Source organism: Cygnus olor, chromosome 1 (assembly GCF_009769625.2).
Source record: "Cygnus olor isolate bCygOlo1 chromosome 1, bCygOlo1.pri.v2, whole genome shotgun sequence".
Taxonomy (NCBI): domain Eukaryota; kingdom Metazoa; phylum Chordata; class Aves; order Anseriformes; family Anatidae; genus Cygnus; species Cygnus olor.
The window spans coordinates 68,470,183-68,486,331 of record NC_049169.1 but is presented as its reverse complement, the minus strand read 5'-3'; the positions used below and the strand labels follow the sequence as shown (position 1 = coordinate 68,486,331).

The 16,149-nt window shown below is 38.4% G+C and overlaps 1 protein-coding gene across 1 annotated transcript; it reads left to right on the top strand.

Annotated features, from left to right (window-relative positions):
• The first annotated feature begins 7,554 nt into the window (after nt 1-7,554).
• RERGL (RERG like) lies at nt 7,555-15,919 on the top strand. Its single transcript, XM_040564000.1, has 5 exons — nt 7,555-7,677; nt 7,757-7,813; nt 9,910-9,983; nt 12,576-12,724; nt 13,852-15,919. The coding sequence occupies exons 3-5, from the start codon at nt 9,951-9,953 to the stop codon at nt 14,132-14,134; spliced, it is 465 nt and encodes a 154-aa protein (XP_040419934.1). The 5' UTR covers nt 7,555-7,677; nt 7,757-7,813; nt 9,910-9,950; the 3' UTR covers nt 14,135-15,919.
• Nucleotides 15,920-16,149: the final 230 nt, after the last annotated feature.

The following is a 16,149-nucleotide window of genomic DNA, read 5'->3' as shown; positions in this document are numbered from 1 at the left end:
GATCCAAGATAAAAACAAATGCAATACAATTTCTTGACGTTTATTTTTATATCAAATCAGCAAGCTGATCTGTTCAGTCAAGGGTCCACAGAATTTAATGCTAGAGAGGTCGCAAAAATCCCCAGGAAGGAATAGGAGGAGAGTAAGGCTACCCCTTTTGGCTGCAAACCATCTTCTACCAGCTGTGGAAACTTCTCTCTCAGAACTGGAAACAGACGTGTAGTTTCCTGCAAAGGTTAGATTCTGATACTTTTAGAACATTTTATCTGAGGACTGAACATCTCCCTTAGCACAAAAATTTATGAATAAATTTTGACTATTTTAATTTTCTAATTTATTTCACTAATAGAGGTTGGATGTAACACAACTTCAACTTGAAAGCACTCTAAACTTCACAGTACTAACCTAGCAGAAGCTAGAAGCTTAGGAACTGCTTATTTATGTTTTGATCTAATAACTCCTCATCTAAAAGATACTAGTATGAGGTGTCGTATATCTAGTAGCAAAACATTATAACAGATAAAACACAAGCAAACATTAAAAATATAGTAAAAAATATAATATCAAAATACAAAACTTTAAAAAAGAAACTGTGCTCCTCTTTCTCACCTCCCATAATGATTCAAATTGTGGATTTATAGAGATGTAAGACTCACTGGGGGAAAAAAAAATCTATTGTCTGCCTCATATCTACTGCTCAAGCATACAGATTTTGCAGACTATGTCCACAATCAATAAATGCAGGAGATGTGATTTTGAGAAGCAAGAGAATTGCAGATGACAAGGAACATGCTCATCTGGAGTCTTCCTTCATCTCTAAAAGGATGGAAGCAACCTCAAGCCTCTGTTTATTGACATACCTGACATTAAACTGTGATACTGGCCCCAAAGAGAGGGTAAGACTTTATAGCTCAACACTACCATCTTAATACCATCCAGAAAGACCTTGCTATCATTAAGCATCAACATATCTCACATGTTTATTTGAGATAAAAACATATGTGTTGGTGCTTTATTGCAGAGCGACTAAAATTATGTAAATTCAAACTATAGCTTATCTCAATGTAACTCATTTGGGAACTCTCAGTAGGGCATTCATCACCAAGTAGGCTGAACGAACATCAGTGACCACCAGAAGACATTTACTTTCACTGTAGAAATAGGTCAGGTATCATTTCTTCTCAGAAGCTTTAAAAGTGACTGGCACTCCAATCAATTTCAAAGTTCATTCCAAGTCTGTTTTTTCTACTTTATTGTCAGTGGAATCTTGGCATCTGATGTTGTGCTGGTATCATCTATTTCCAGGGTTCTGTTACTTTCATATATTTTGGGGAAAATAGATCAGTCACATTTTCTGCAGTTTTTGAATATGGGTTATTTATTTCTAGATTGCGGGAAAAGTAATATAAAACATAGGTTGGATTGATTTTTCTAATGCTACTTCCTCTTTGACACATCCCAAAACAACATTTTTTCCCTAAGGAGTTAAAAATCAAAATTAAAATAAAATAAATATAAATATAAATATATTTTGAAAAAGACAGCAACTACCTTGTGGCTTTTTTTTTTTTTTCTTACTTTCCTGGTCGTCATCAAGTCTTAATTGCTCCTAGTAGGTGAGCTTGTGATTTTTTTTTCTTGAATTGATGGAATAGGACCAGTATTTTTTCACTATGTATCCTATATCCTAACTATTAGTAAAACAAAAACAACAACAAAACGTGAACATCTGAACTGGCAGAACAACAGAAACCATGAATGTACACACTGTTCATCTTGTATGCTGATCTAGGCAGGGCACTGGCTAGACTGTTTTACTGCTAGTAAAATTGCCCTTTGAAAATTAACAGTGATCACCCTAAGTATTTTTAATAAGCCTTCTGAACCTTAGGTCCAAACACTTTAGGAGAATCAAGATAGACTTTCTGTAAATTAGAATGTGAATGAGAATTTCGAATGAAGTATTTCCACTGTTGAACATTGTTTCATTGTTTTTGCATACAAACAACAAAACTTGAATGCTTCCTTTTTGCTTTAGTCTGTAAGCACAACCAATGGCAACTATTTTAGGATCTCATTCTGAGCATTAAGAATTAGAAACGGTTTTAAAAGTATCAACAATTTTATTTGGTCAAAACTCTTCTCAAATCAGAGAAGAAAATTTAGGTGAGAAAAAAAAATGCACCCAATAACCTTGTGGCAAAGGTACTTGCCTGGAGTATGAGAGTTCCTTACAATATTTTTATTATAGCTTTTAAAAACAAAACAAAACAAACAAACAAAAAATCCTACATAACAAAACAAAAACCAGCTTGTACAAATAGGTGAGTGACAGAGAGTAAGATCTGTTTATGTCCCCTAAGAGCACTGCAATCACCTGAGATGTAGGAGAAAGAATTTCAAATCCTTCTTCTGTCTGATTTGGGATAGGGACTTGAGCACATTTTTAAAAATCTTAAACAAATACTCCTCAATGACAAGATTATTTAGTTACTCTAGGATGATACTCTGTCTTATTTTAAATCCCTTGCAAAGGATATCTGGAAGTACAGATTCTCCTTCCAGTGCCAAAAGAGGAAAAAAAGCTTAATGCCCTTGAATTATTTCAAAAAGTAACATTGATTTCTGGACAATTTCATTAAATTCTTTAGAAATATGTATATATATTTTTAAGTTCTGAAATTATTAATGACTTCCTCCATATACGATGTTTAATTTACTACTGTAAATCATAGAAATTAAATTCTAGTGCAGACCACAGTTTAAGTATTTTGTTATTGTTATTTTTGTTACAAATACATCTGCAAAACTTGAGATAACATTCCCCAAGGCACTAAAAATAAAAAAGATATAAACTTTATATTGAAATCTGGGGTATAAATACCCTCTTACAAGCATATAGTCTTGTAACTCAGATTGTGCTGATCTTTGCGAAATATTAAGTTAAATGTTTAACTACACAGAAAAAGTCATCTGTTTTCTGGAAAAAAAAGTCTTACTGAGCAGAGAAGAATTTGGTTTAAAACTGGAAATTACAATAATTATATATAAAGAAGATATATGCCATTTAAAATCTCTTGCCTCTTGTCATTAACATCCTAATTACTCAAGAATTTAAGAAAGATTTTTTTTAAAGCTCCCATATGGCAGCCCAAGCCATATGAAAAGACTATTTTTATGCTTTAATGTTTGCATTAGAGTGAAACTTAGAGGCCTTTATCGTGTGTTAGTCCCTCAATAGTTATACGTACCAAACATAATCTGTGTCCCAAAGTTTACATAAAGCAGATGTTACCAGAATAGATGTTCTATGTGGCTAATTATTTAAAGTAAGAAACTGAAAATCAACTTGACAGTTCACTGTGCAGTAATGTAATGTTGTTCTGGGACTTCCACAAGCCAAAGTACACTATTTACTCAAGAATCACACAGCTCAGTTTTTAAAGATTCTGAACATACTTTTCATGCTATTGAGAAAAGACTTCTAATTACATGGATAATAGATGATCCATACTACCAACTTGTAAGTCTAGATGCCTCTGATTTCATTCCCACACCGACCACAAGCTATTCTCACTAGGCTACCTGGTATCCCAACTTTCTATGGGACCATCTGTCTTTGGGACAGTGTTTGACCACAGGTGTGCAGCGCTGTGGGGCATGTAAGGTAATGGCCTCTGCAACAGAACTAACCCTGTGGTACTGTCCTTACTTCTAAGCCTTATCAGCTAGGAGGCGTACCAGGAGACTGCAAAATCCTTCATGATACCATGGGGAACACACACTTAGAGAGACTGTGAGAAATCTGAGACAAGCTATGAAGTTTTGTTTGTGACATCCAATGTGACTCAAGTACTAATAGTACTTCATCACAGATCAGTTTTGTAATTTCTGCTGAAAAACACTTTTTTTCACAGTCAGCATGGTAAAATTCTAATCATTGAACATAAGAACGTGCCTCCAAGAATAATTCATCATTTTCAAGGGGAAAATGGATGTTTGCATCTTTTCCATTACAGCATGCAAAGAGAACACAACATCAGTGGGATTGGGCTGTATTCTGTTTTCTCTCTGTCATGAATAAATCATAGAGAATCATAGAATCATAGAATCTTAGAATCATAGAATCATAGAATAGCTCAGGTTGGAACAGACCTTAAAGATCATCTTGTTCCAACCCCCTACCATAGGCAGGGACACCACCCACTAGATCAGGTTGCTCAGGGCCCCATCCAACCTGGCCTTGAACACCTCCAGAGACGGGGCATCCACAGCTTCTCTGGGCAACTGTTCGTGTGCCTAAATACCTTTGAGAATCTCACTGAGGAATGTATCCAAGTTCATAGATGATGAAAACCTCACATTTGGCTGAAAAGCCCATACTTCTCGTTCTGTTGGTTTTGTTGTGGTTTTAGACCTCTAGTTAGCCAGTTCATGTGCTGTGGAAGCTGTTAGAGTACCAGATGTAAAATTTGCAGTGCTCTTCCTAAAGATTTGATGAAAAGTAGGCATTAAGAGACAGATCTTCTCTGGAAGACATTATTCTTTAAGCCAAAAGGAGACTGCAGGGATGGAAACACCAAGAAGCTTTAGAAATCTTGTGCCATTTGGTGCAAAGAGCTGGCACCTGCTTCACCAGGTGGTTTCTAACTATACTTTTTGGATTGAGGCATTATGGTTGTACACAGAGTACAGATAGTCATGTACTCCCAATTCCACCTTATTCCCAGCAGTTACACTGCTGGAAAAAAATAAAATGTTTTTTAGATGTTAATTTTCTCCACAAGCAGTTTTGACTCGAGGAGGGCCTGGCACCAAGCTGTACAAATCCTCATCTACAGAACTGGAGGGTGAAATGCAAAGTGACCTCAGCTGATCAGTGATCTGCAGACTTGCGAAAACTTCCAGCTTAATTCAGAATCAATCCTCTACCATGTTCATGACAGATGTTGCTGACCTGGATAATAATTTATTTCCATTATATACATTGGAAACCTACTATTTTCTGTAGCAAAGTTTTAGACATGTAATCAAGGTTCACTCGATTCTAACTTGAACACCTCAGAGTTGACTCGGTTTCGACCACCAGACCTGAAACTCACATGTGAGCTTCTGTTCACTAAAAGAATGAACTATGTTCTGTTTACCTCTGCACCTGTACAGGCATTTACACCCCTGGGTAATGAAAGCAAAACCATTCCAGTACAGAGGAGTGGCCAGCACGGATTTGGTGCTGGAAGGACCAAAACCACACAATTGTACAAGTTGCAGAGGTGGGCAATCAACCACAAACCCCATAACACTTCAAGGAGAGGAGGTGACTTATTTTTAAATTGCACTAATTCCATTCAAACAGCTCTACTGACAAAAAGGAGAGGGAAGCATGCACAGATAGAGAAAGCAGGCAGCTGATGCATTTTAGAGGCATCACTACTTCATTTGCCATATTGTTCAACTACAACCACAAGCTTTTATACTAAATGTTAAAGCTAGGCAAATAATTCATAAAGAATGTGTTTACTTTGCAAAATTTCTTCTAGCAGACGACACTTTCTTTCAAGCACACTACTATTCAAATAAGCTGATCAACAAATATGTGAATTGCATATGGAAAAAATGATGTTGTTTAGATGAAGATTGGTTTGCTCCCTCATAGATGAGTAACTGTTGCATTTGAGTTTTGTGTGGGTGCTCACATTAAAGAAATTTGAGATCTGCCCTCCATGTGTGGAGAAATTCAAAAATATCTCTGTATATATATTTGTAAAATGCAAATGCAACAGTAATAACAGGAAATCAATAGCAAAGTTTATGATTAAGACTAACTGATTTAGAGTGGATATTCAGGAATTCCTTCCAGTGTAAATTTTCTCAATTCCATTTAGTTCTGGGAAGTGATGGAGAAAGTCTCTGTTAGACATTAAATGTACTTGTTTAATCTTCAGTTAAAATTATCTAATGCTTTAAGGAATATGCACATAGAATATACACAACTAACTATCACATTCTTCTCCAGATTTTTATTTTTTTTTATTATTACTAAAAGAAAGGAAAGTTCCAGACAGTATATTCTTTAAGACGGGCAGCAACCTACTTTGTTTATTATGGCTGCTATCTAGATGTGAGAAAGTGCTAATGTAGTTAAGACCATGTAATAGAAACAGGAGAGCTGTATTCTTTCTTTCTCCTTTCATCACCTGTGAAAGTCACAATTTTGATGATGGCTGCACATGGACAAGCAGCTTTAGACTTTCCTGTTGCAGAGGTTTCAGTGTTTACGAAACAGTAAAATAACAGTAAAATAAACTGGCTGTGCCAGTTATACCATTGGTAAGTCCAGCCTAGTGATCTTGGCATTCATCTTTTTTTCAAAACCTAATGTTACAATAGCCATAGAGGGTCAAACTATGGTTCTTTTTGGTCGGTCAGTAACTTTTGTCTTGTCAGTGAACAGTAGCAGGAAACTACCAAAAAACAACAAAAACAAACAAACAAACAAACAAACAAAAAGACACCCCACACAGCTTGGTAGGGGCACCCTCCAAATACATTTCCAGCCGTTAACAACTTAATTTTAAGCACTTTGGAGCCAAGTTATGTCTGTGTTTATTCTTAAATATATTTTCTTCTGCTAAGCATTCGCTTATATGTTCCCTTCAATTGTAACAAACATATGTTCAAATTCCTTCTCTGCCTCATTTTTTTGATCTCATGTAAATCTGTTGTATCCATATCCACTAGCAATTACATCGAAACAGCACTTACTGAAGTGTTTATACAAAACATAAGTTTTATTCTTTTCAACAGAAGCGAATAAATATATCAGACTAAATAAATATATTCAGCTTGTATAAACCGAATAAAATAGATATGAAAAGAACAAGTAAGTGCAATTTGGATGTTTGAGAAGTCTCCTATTTACCAGTGGACTATCTAAACCTATACCCAAACATTTTATGCACTTTCAGAGTCAAACAGCCTGTAGAGAGCACTTCTGGAGCCTAACAAAATGCAGTAGCAGGCTCAGCACTTTGTGCCTCGCCTTGCAGATTTGTCGAATTTTCCTGCAACAGATGAGTGCTTTAAGTGTTATCCAGGCACCATCCAGCTCATTTAAGCTCTTCGCCAGGCTGATTTAATTCAGTAAAAACATTCACTGGCACAAAAAGCATGCCCACCTAAGCAGCCGCAGGAGTAGAGGTTTAGTGAGCGACAAGAGCTTTGAAACCTTTGAATGGCAGATATTACAGAGGTGTGGAACATTTATCTCCAACAAATTGCCTCAGTAGCATTTAAAGGGAGTGCAGATCTCTCTAGTTTCTTCACATTCCCCGTACAAGAAGATGACTACCTGAAAAGAAACTTAAAGGCAAAATAAACAAGCACCCTCCCCTGCTGTGGAACATGTCTTTATTATTATTAATATTTATTATTGTTATTATTATTATTCTCCATGTTTTTTCCTGCGTCTTCTGCACAGGCAGCGGAGGTGGGAATGGGGGGGGAGGAGGAGGAGCTCAGCCCCCGCCCCCGGAGCGGTACCAGGCGGCCGTGCCGGGGCGGTGTCAGGGAGCGGCGGAGCCGCCTGTAAAGCGGTGGAGGCGGGGAGCGGGCGACAGGGGTGCTATGAGTGGGCGACGCTGGCCTTGGTGGGCGGCAGCGGAGCGGGCAAGTCGGATAAGGGGGCGGGCTGGGGGGCGGCCTCGGCTTGGTAGGCGCCGGGCTGCTCGCTCCGGCGCTTGCTTCCCTCCCACAGCACTGGTGGTGCGGTTTCTGACGCGGCGTTTCATCGGGGAGTACGCCTTCAACGCCGGTGAGCGTTCGGGAAGTGGGGGGGGGGGAGGGGAGGCAGGAGCGCAACTTTCCGGGAAGGTTTGAGTTTTAGCTGACTTATCGGCGGGAGCTCCTGGCCACCCGTGAGCTCCGGGGGCGGGGCGGGTGTCTGCGGGGGTTGCGTCTGCAGCCGGCCCAGTGTGAGCCGGGTTTAGGGAGGGTGGATAACTCGCTGCTTCCGAGAAGCTCGGGGAGATTATAGGGAGCTCAACCGCAGAGGAGATAAAGCGGAGAGTAAAGAAATAGATTGTTAATGAAGTTCTATTGAGTGTCTCCTTACCAGCCCTAGAAGAGCAGTGAAACATTGTTTATCAGGCAGCCCTGATTAATCAGGGCGTAATGCCGTGTACCCTGCTTTTGCAGGATAGCTTTGTTGGAACTCTGGCTGTGCTGAGGGTAGAAGGTCTCACTTGTATCAGAATAAGCGCAGTGATCCACAGGGCACCTCTAAGATCTTGGAAGATGGCAAAACAGGACTTGAACTTCCACATTTTGGGTAGAAGCCATATAAGCGATGTTGAACTGCTATGCAAACGCCTCTGGAAGTGTGCTATTCCAGCTGGCGTGGCATGAGAAGGCCCAGAGCTTAAAATGCCAAGAAGACTACATCTACCTTATTTGTTCTGCTAAAGGCAATAACTTTTTTCCAAAACTTTTTTTTTTTTTAAAAAAAAAATCAGAGTAGTCAACGATCCACAAATAAAAAAAAAAAAAAAAGCATTAATAAGCCGAATTTCAGTCAGACATCTAAATTAACTTATTCTGAAAGTAGGTTGTAGTTGTACAATTGTGCTCTCACAAAGTAGCCACTATGCAAACAGACTCTAAGGACAGTTTGAGTCCCAGATGGCTTATCTGAAGTCTAAACATGCAGATTATGTGGTGCTCTCAATGCTCCATGGGTGCTCTAAATCACAGCTAAAACCAGGTTTCCTTGTTTTGAGCCTCTGAAAGTGCTAGTCTCAAAAAAGACATATAAATGCCCCAAAATATTTTTACTTCTAAATAAATGTTTGTTAGGAGATAAGTTTAATTCAATCTCTAAAGAGGCAGAAGGGGGAAGAAAAGTGGGAAAATGGGTGTTAAAGTGCACATCATCCTAGAACGCTTAGTGGAATCGAAGTATTAAAAAATAAATTAATTAATTATGGAAAACATCAAGGAGCCGAGAGTTTGATTCCCTGGGATGCTTGCAACTCATAGTTCACATCAGATGAACTCTTAAGCAGGAAGAATGCTTCAGATGAATGTAGTGCTGAACCAAAGATACTCAGTTCCAGAGATCAAAGCCTTAACCATTCCTTCCTTACATGCAGTTTGAAGTGTATTTTCAGTAGTGCCAAGAGCAGTTCTTGTCTTCGTAGTTCAGTAGCACTGAGGAATTATACTGTAGAAAGCCTGCTGATGAATGTCACTGTGAATGTGAGTTCGTTACGTTTTCTTAAAACAAACGACAGCTTAAAATAATAGTGATGACCTGGCTACAGTAGAGTTCCCAGGGTTGCTAGTGCTCGCGGTGGATCTTAAATCTTAGAGCTGACTCTACAGAAAAGTTTTAGGATTTAGACTAAGGATACTCCAGTACTAGTTAATATTTACAGGATAACTCTTAAAGCATCAGATTTCATGGTAAATAAACATTATTACTAAAAAGTGACTTCTGTGCAGAATCGGCAATTACGTGTAGGTTGGCTTACTACTTTCATAATCCTGAACCTTCATAACAAGGTCATCAGCATTTAGCTGTTTCAAAGAGTTGTGTGTCCTTTATGCCTCCATTTGAGAAGAAAACTAGGGTCTAAAAGTAGTGCTTCCATGGGAATGCCAGTGAAATGGTGTTGGTTGGCCTAAAGGACTGGGCAGCTCAGGTGGTGCAAAATGAAATGGGGTTGTTTCCATCTGAAAAAATAAAATAAATAAATAAAGGAAAGCTACAATACCAAGGGAACTAAAAGGCCTCTTAGAATTAAATAGCAAATTTCATCTTCATCATGTTTTTTTTTAACCACTATTTCCAGTCACTTTAATGCTGTTTTTCATTGAATGCAATATATTTTATTATATTTTTTTTTTTAGAATGTATCTACACTAAACACTTAAGCCTGGATGGGAGGCAGATGCACTTGGAAATTTATGACCCTTGTTCACAGGTAAGAATTTTAGGAGGCTGACAAAATCTATTCCTCATTCTACCTGTGTGATGGTGAGGAGTTGCAAGCATTCTGTCTGTACTTGGAATTTGTGCTTGCTCTTTTTATTTGGAAAGACTGAATCTTTATAGTTGCTGTGGCTCAGAAACTATGTACTTTCTCAATTCATGGAAGAAGCCCTTCAGTGCTCAAATTTTTCTGTAAATGCTTTTGCATTTTGGAATATTAACAGGAATAATCTTTCCCACTTCCATATTATTCAGGTAAATATAGAGAAAACACAATTTTCTCAAATTCCTTGAACAGACAATTTAGTTTATAAAGCAAGTTATATGGCTTAAAAATGGCTGCAGAAGCAGTCAAAGTGGATAGTCCTGGAAATGAGTCTTCTATTCACACATCCAAGGAAAGCTATAATGCAGGCTTCTACATGTTGACAGCTGAACTTTGATCACAATAAACCACTCTGAAATTAAGTGTTTTTATACTAATTTCTTTCCTCCTGTTACAGGAATACAGAAACCTTGGTACTATGTAACACAGGCAGACCTAGATAGGTCTGCCTGGCTATTAGTTCACAAGAATTCCTTTTTTGGTCTTGATTTTTGCCTCTTACTTACCAGGATAATGAATGCTAAAGCCAAAGCACTGGGAGTCTGGCTCAGACTTGAGTTCAAGGACATAAAAACTTAACCCAGTGAGTATATAAAACAAACCCCTAAGGAGATCTGCCTTCTTAGAGACAAGCAAGTTTTACTTGTCCCAGGGCAAAGCAGACTGTAACATGGCACAGGGGCCATTTTAATATATTCCATGGAGTCCTCCCTTGCTATACAATCTCTGTTAGAAGCTACTTTTCTGTAGACTTGTTTCTACCTGTCTCAAACCTCCTTCCTAAGCCCACTTATAGCTTCTACTTACTGTATATTCAATCCTGTGGCACATGAACAACTTCTTAAAAGCAGGCTTGAAACACTGACAGTGGCAGCTAGCTAGGTCAAAGCAAACTATACTGCTCTATGTATGGGTAGGAAGTTTCGTTGCTTGAGCATGGGCACTCTTTGCTTCTAAGGAAATCAGAAGTCAGCTGTCTGTGTTGAGGGCAACTCCTATTGAAGGCCCTGTTCTAGCACTCAGTTATGTTCATCCTTAGAAACAATGTCTAACATCTGCTGAACTGCCTTCTGCTTCTCTCACCTGCAGAGGAGTAGGTAGTGATCAGAAGGGAAGGTGATGGTAATGCTTTTTTCCAATAGGACTGGTGATTTTTAGAAAGAGATGGATGGGGTATGGATGTTCTGTATGCCCTGGGAGCTGGGGAAGAAAAACAGATCCTGAGAGAAGGCCAAACTGGGGAAGGAAAAGTCACTATCTTTGTTTCTGCTTCCTGAAATCTTGCTGCTCTCTGATGCTTCCCTCTGGTAGCTAAAGCCCTTCTCTGCAAAGCTCTCTGTCTCTTCATCCGTCTGGGAAACAGCTGTCACACACAAGTCACCTTTCCTGACCCTAAACCTGCTGCACAGTCACTACAGCATTCAAAAACTGTTCTAGTGAAGACACTGAAGTTGTCAGACAGTTTTGGAAACTTGTTTCATTTTTTTTTCTCATGCACCCCCTATCACTGTCAACATTCAGTCACCATCCCTCATTCAAAATTACAGCCTTGGTACAGCTGTGTTTATGGTGCTACAGTGCTGCTGTGGTGCTGAGCTAATCAAGGTAGCCAGGGTGGGATACTGGTGGGTGTTATACACTGCAAAGAGCACAATATTAAACTTAAATAGTCCTCAAGTTGCTGTCCAATGTGTTTTCCACTGAGCACATGTTCTAGTCTATGTTGGTGAACTGCCAGTATCTTATCTATCTTGGGTCACGTGGCTCTTGCCAACCGCAGCCACCTGTAGGGATAAGCTAATTTGAAGTATTTTTGAAATTACCTTCCTGAGCTTAATGGGACAGTTTGCAGCTGTTGATTTCTAGAAATCATGGCAGTGACACTTTCTTGGGGTGAAAGGACCCAAACACTAACTCCCATTATCCCTTGAGCAGCTTTTGTCACCTGTGGTGTTTAAAGTCAACTGTGGCTTGAAAGGAGATTTGTCTAGCCCTATGGAAATTCATCTTGTGGGTAAACTGTTCTTCAGACTTGAACAAAGCAAAGAAAAAACAAGAGAAGAGAACAAAGAAATTTTAACTAAATAATTAAGCTTATTGTAGTCAGGCTATTAGGAGCATACATAACAGAGCCATAAGCAGAAACCCCACAAATACAGATGGCCCACATCTAATTCTCCTGTAACTGCAGCATGTTGAGCATATGTATGCCAAAAGCAGTGGCTGTACAGATAATGCAATTTTACTGCTTAAAGCACAGGTGTTTCACAATGAATTTGTTAGTGTTTCAAAATGCAATCTGCAGTGGTATTTAGTAGGTTTGTGGAGTAGGACTCACCTGAATTCAATGTCAGCACCAAGACCTATTAATATCTTTTGTAATGAAAGATGCAATGTTCTCACATTCACGCTGTCAAAGAAAATACTTGAGTGATAACAGTAACGATCTTTTTGCATGTGAATTTGAACTTCTTTCAGCCACAGCAGGGGAAGCTCTCCCTCACAGATGAGCTCCACTGGGCTGATGGATTCATCATTGTTCATGACATCAGTGACAGAGCATCATTTGCATTTGCAAAAGCATTGCTATACAGAATCCAAGAGTCTCACATAGAAGCTTGTAAAAAATAAGTGGCATTATTTTTGTTTCTCTCAGCAAAACATGCAAAAAAGCTAAAAACACTTCTGTGAGCTGTAGGAATCCTAGTAACAATCAAAATCCAGCAGCATAGCATAACACTGACAATGTGATACTTGAAGGTAAATTGCGTTGCAGATTAAAACTTGTTTCACTGTGTCCAAAACCAAGTGCACTAAGATCTTCATTCTCATTTCTTACAGCAATATGTTTCAAATAATTGACATAAATCAGCCTGTTGTGATTTACATAGGTAAAAAGCTGTCACAGTCATCCTGTGCTTTTGCTTCCCCTACTAATGTTCATATTACCAATGGAGATGCACCAGTGAGGAATTCAGAGAAAGCGTTTCCTACAATAAATTAACCTAATACCATGAATTTCTCCTAAGCTGCCTTTAGCAGTGAACCCCATGTCATTGATGCACATGGGTGACCACAGAGTAAGAAACAAACCACTTACATTCAAAAAGAACAACCAAAATTGCATGTCTGAGTACATGTGGGGGTGTGTATTCCTGTATCGGTCCACTGAGGTGCTTTCTAAGTAAATGAGTGAAATATTTTTCTTATTACCAGAAGTGGAGTGAAAAATAACATTTCTCTGTCTGTTTTGCTGCTGAGCTTCCTTAAATAGGGTTTATTTGGAAGTGGTAATTTTAGTAAAAGCTTGCAATTAGAATTTTCTTCTCAATGACACCATTCACAGTGATCTTAGGTGCATCTCTTTGACTCTATTCTGTTACCTACAAATGGAGAATATGTTCAGTTTTCTTCTTCATGACATCCAGGAGCTGACAATATCCTCAGCAGTATAGAGTGTGAAAACTGCAGTGAATGAAAAGTAGATGAAATTATTGAACAGAGGAGCTAAAATGAGAACTTTCTGATCAATGTCACAAGAATACCTTGCATGGAAAGTCCTTTAATGTTTGACTACAGACGATAGAAGACTGTAACTCTACCTGGTAAGGTTAGGGTGGTAGTTTTATTTTTTCTTTATTTGAAGAGCCTCTTATCCTGAATATACAGACATCATGTACACACTGTCTATTGCATAGTGTACAACACAGTATTTTATAATCTTTTCTCTAATTTAAACTTTTTTTGATTTCAGAATGGTTGAGTCAGCAGTGTTTTTGGTTGGTAAGAAACAAGATTTATGCCACATGAGGGAAGTTGGCTGGGATGAAGGACAAAAGCTGGCAATGGATAACAAGTGCCATTTCTGTGAGCTGTCTGCAGCTGAACATTATCAGGAAGTTGTGGGAATGTTCACAAAACTCCTGAGGAATATCACCTCAAATTTCAAAGCAAAGGAAAAGAGAAGACCAAGTGGATCAAAATCAATGACCAAGTTAATCAACAATGTGTTTGGAAAGAGAATGAAATCCGTGTAAAAGATGGTTAGTCCTGAATTAGGAACAAGCTGAAATAATGGAACACAAGCAGCACTTGGTATTCAGTCAACTTCCTCTGAAGTCCGTGTCTGGAGAAGAAAGACAGTATAAACCAAAGGTTGGAGATAGTATAGTCAAGGAGACAGGGTCTAGACCTAGGAGACCCAACCTACTATTTCCAGTTCTACAACAGATTTAATATGTTAGGGCTATGTGATTTAATCTCTAAGCAGCTCCTTCCACTCTTTATCTCCTAAGTTCTTCAGAGCAGGGAGTTTTATTCTGTATTGATTCAACATCAGCATGGACTTGGACAGAGCTTCCAGGTGTGGCTGAGTATAAGCAGCCATTTTCAATGAACTCAGCATTGCTTACCAAAATCTTTCTTGAGAACTCGGAGATGTAGCTTTTGTGCAAGAACACTTGCACTTAAGAAAAGTAAAATATTCCTATTGTGTATGATAGCGTATTTAACTCAAGAAAGAACATTCAGAGCCTCATGAGCCTAAAGGTGTCTAACACCTGCTGACATTCATACAAATTAAATGTTTAGACAGCAAATCTACAGAAGATACCATCAAAGCTACCTTGTGGAGGCACCAGAAGTAGGGAATCAGATAAACAAGGCAGTATTGTCTTCTGTTTCGTATCTTCTTTGTGGTGGTTTTGTTTGTTTGTTGTTTTTTAGTGATAAAGTAGAGAGGGCTGAGGAGGGTAGGAACTGAAAAATGTTAGTCAGTGAGCAGTGGACTGTTTTAGAAAAATCATTATCTAGCTAGGGCCAGTGTAAGATCTTGGAGTGATCATTTTCACAGAGCAGTTTTCCTGCATTATAGTACAGTTTCTTTACTGGTAAGGTGGATATGCCTGTTCAAGAACTTAATTTCTGCATGAGTTTAAAGGTCAGCCTGCTGGTAGGAGCCATGCTCCTAACTTGCACAGAGTTTTTCCAAAAGACCAGTGTTTTTACAACTGAGTCATCGCTGTGGTATTGAAATGCCACTTGACAGAGCACTAAGGAGCACTAGCCACACTTTTCAAATGTGGCTATTATACATCAGACGGGTCTAAATATGCTGTCAGTTGACATTCAGAGCTCTTTCTGTAGCTTTAACTAAATAAGGGCTTAGCCCAGCATGTTTGAAAGTGCTGTGCTCATACAGAAATCATGAAAAGGAAGAGGAATGATCCAAAAGTGAACTACTGCTTCTTGCTCAGTCTAGAGGACAGCTGGGATTCAGTCTTTTTGAGCTTCTGCACCAAAGCCTGCCTCTTCTCTGGAAGGTTTGAAACTGTATTGAAACTGTTAAGATTACTTTATCAGTCAGGACAGAATACTGATTTTAAAATGTCCATAAGATGGCATATAAAAAGCTATATAATCTTAATATTACTGTAGTAAAATAAAAGTAAAGAAAGTTTTAATGTGTTGACCAAAGATCACTTCCTTTTCTTTTAAGGAAAATAAACTTTTTTATTTCACTTGTTTTAAGACTACAAATATTGGAATATAGTTCTTACACAATGCTACTTTATTTCGATTCAGACGCTTCTCTGCCATATCAGGAGTAGTGTACTTAAGACTGTACTGTCAGTAGCTGTGAAACTGAACTTGAAGACTACTATTGTACACCTTTCCAGCTTTCCAGCACACATAGAATTCCAGAACAGCTGATAGACTGTCAGTATGCGAGGGCAGCTGTATATTGCCATATCTAGTGTTGTCCAGAAACCTGTTGTTTCTATTTACTGCTATGGTATCCAATAAATTGAATATAAGATGGATGTATTAACACTTTTTTTCTTTACTGTGGTATAAATACATGTGTGTATATATATATATAACTTCTGTAAAAGGGAAGCACCATGCAGATCTGGAATTTGAATTAGAAGAAACAAATCTGAGAATCAAAGATTTGTGCAAAAGACAGCCTCTAGTTACAGTTCCTGTACACAATAAATCCTTCATGTACATTTATTTATACAGTGAACAGTAGAGGACTTTTTTTAATCTT

Coding starts and splice junctions, on each gene's coding strand:
- RERGL (XM_040564000.1), top strand. CDS start 9,951: ATGCACTTGGAAATTTATGACCCTTGTTCACAG. Junction 9,984..12,575: donor TTTATGACCCTTGTTCACAG/GTAAGAATTTTA, acceptor AACTTCTTTCAG/CCACAGCAGGGGAAGCTCTC. Junction 12,725..13,851: donor CACATAGAAGCTTGTAAAAA/ATAAGTGGCATT, acceptor TTTTGATTTCAG/AATGGTTGAGTCAGCAGTGT.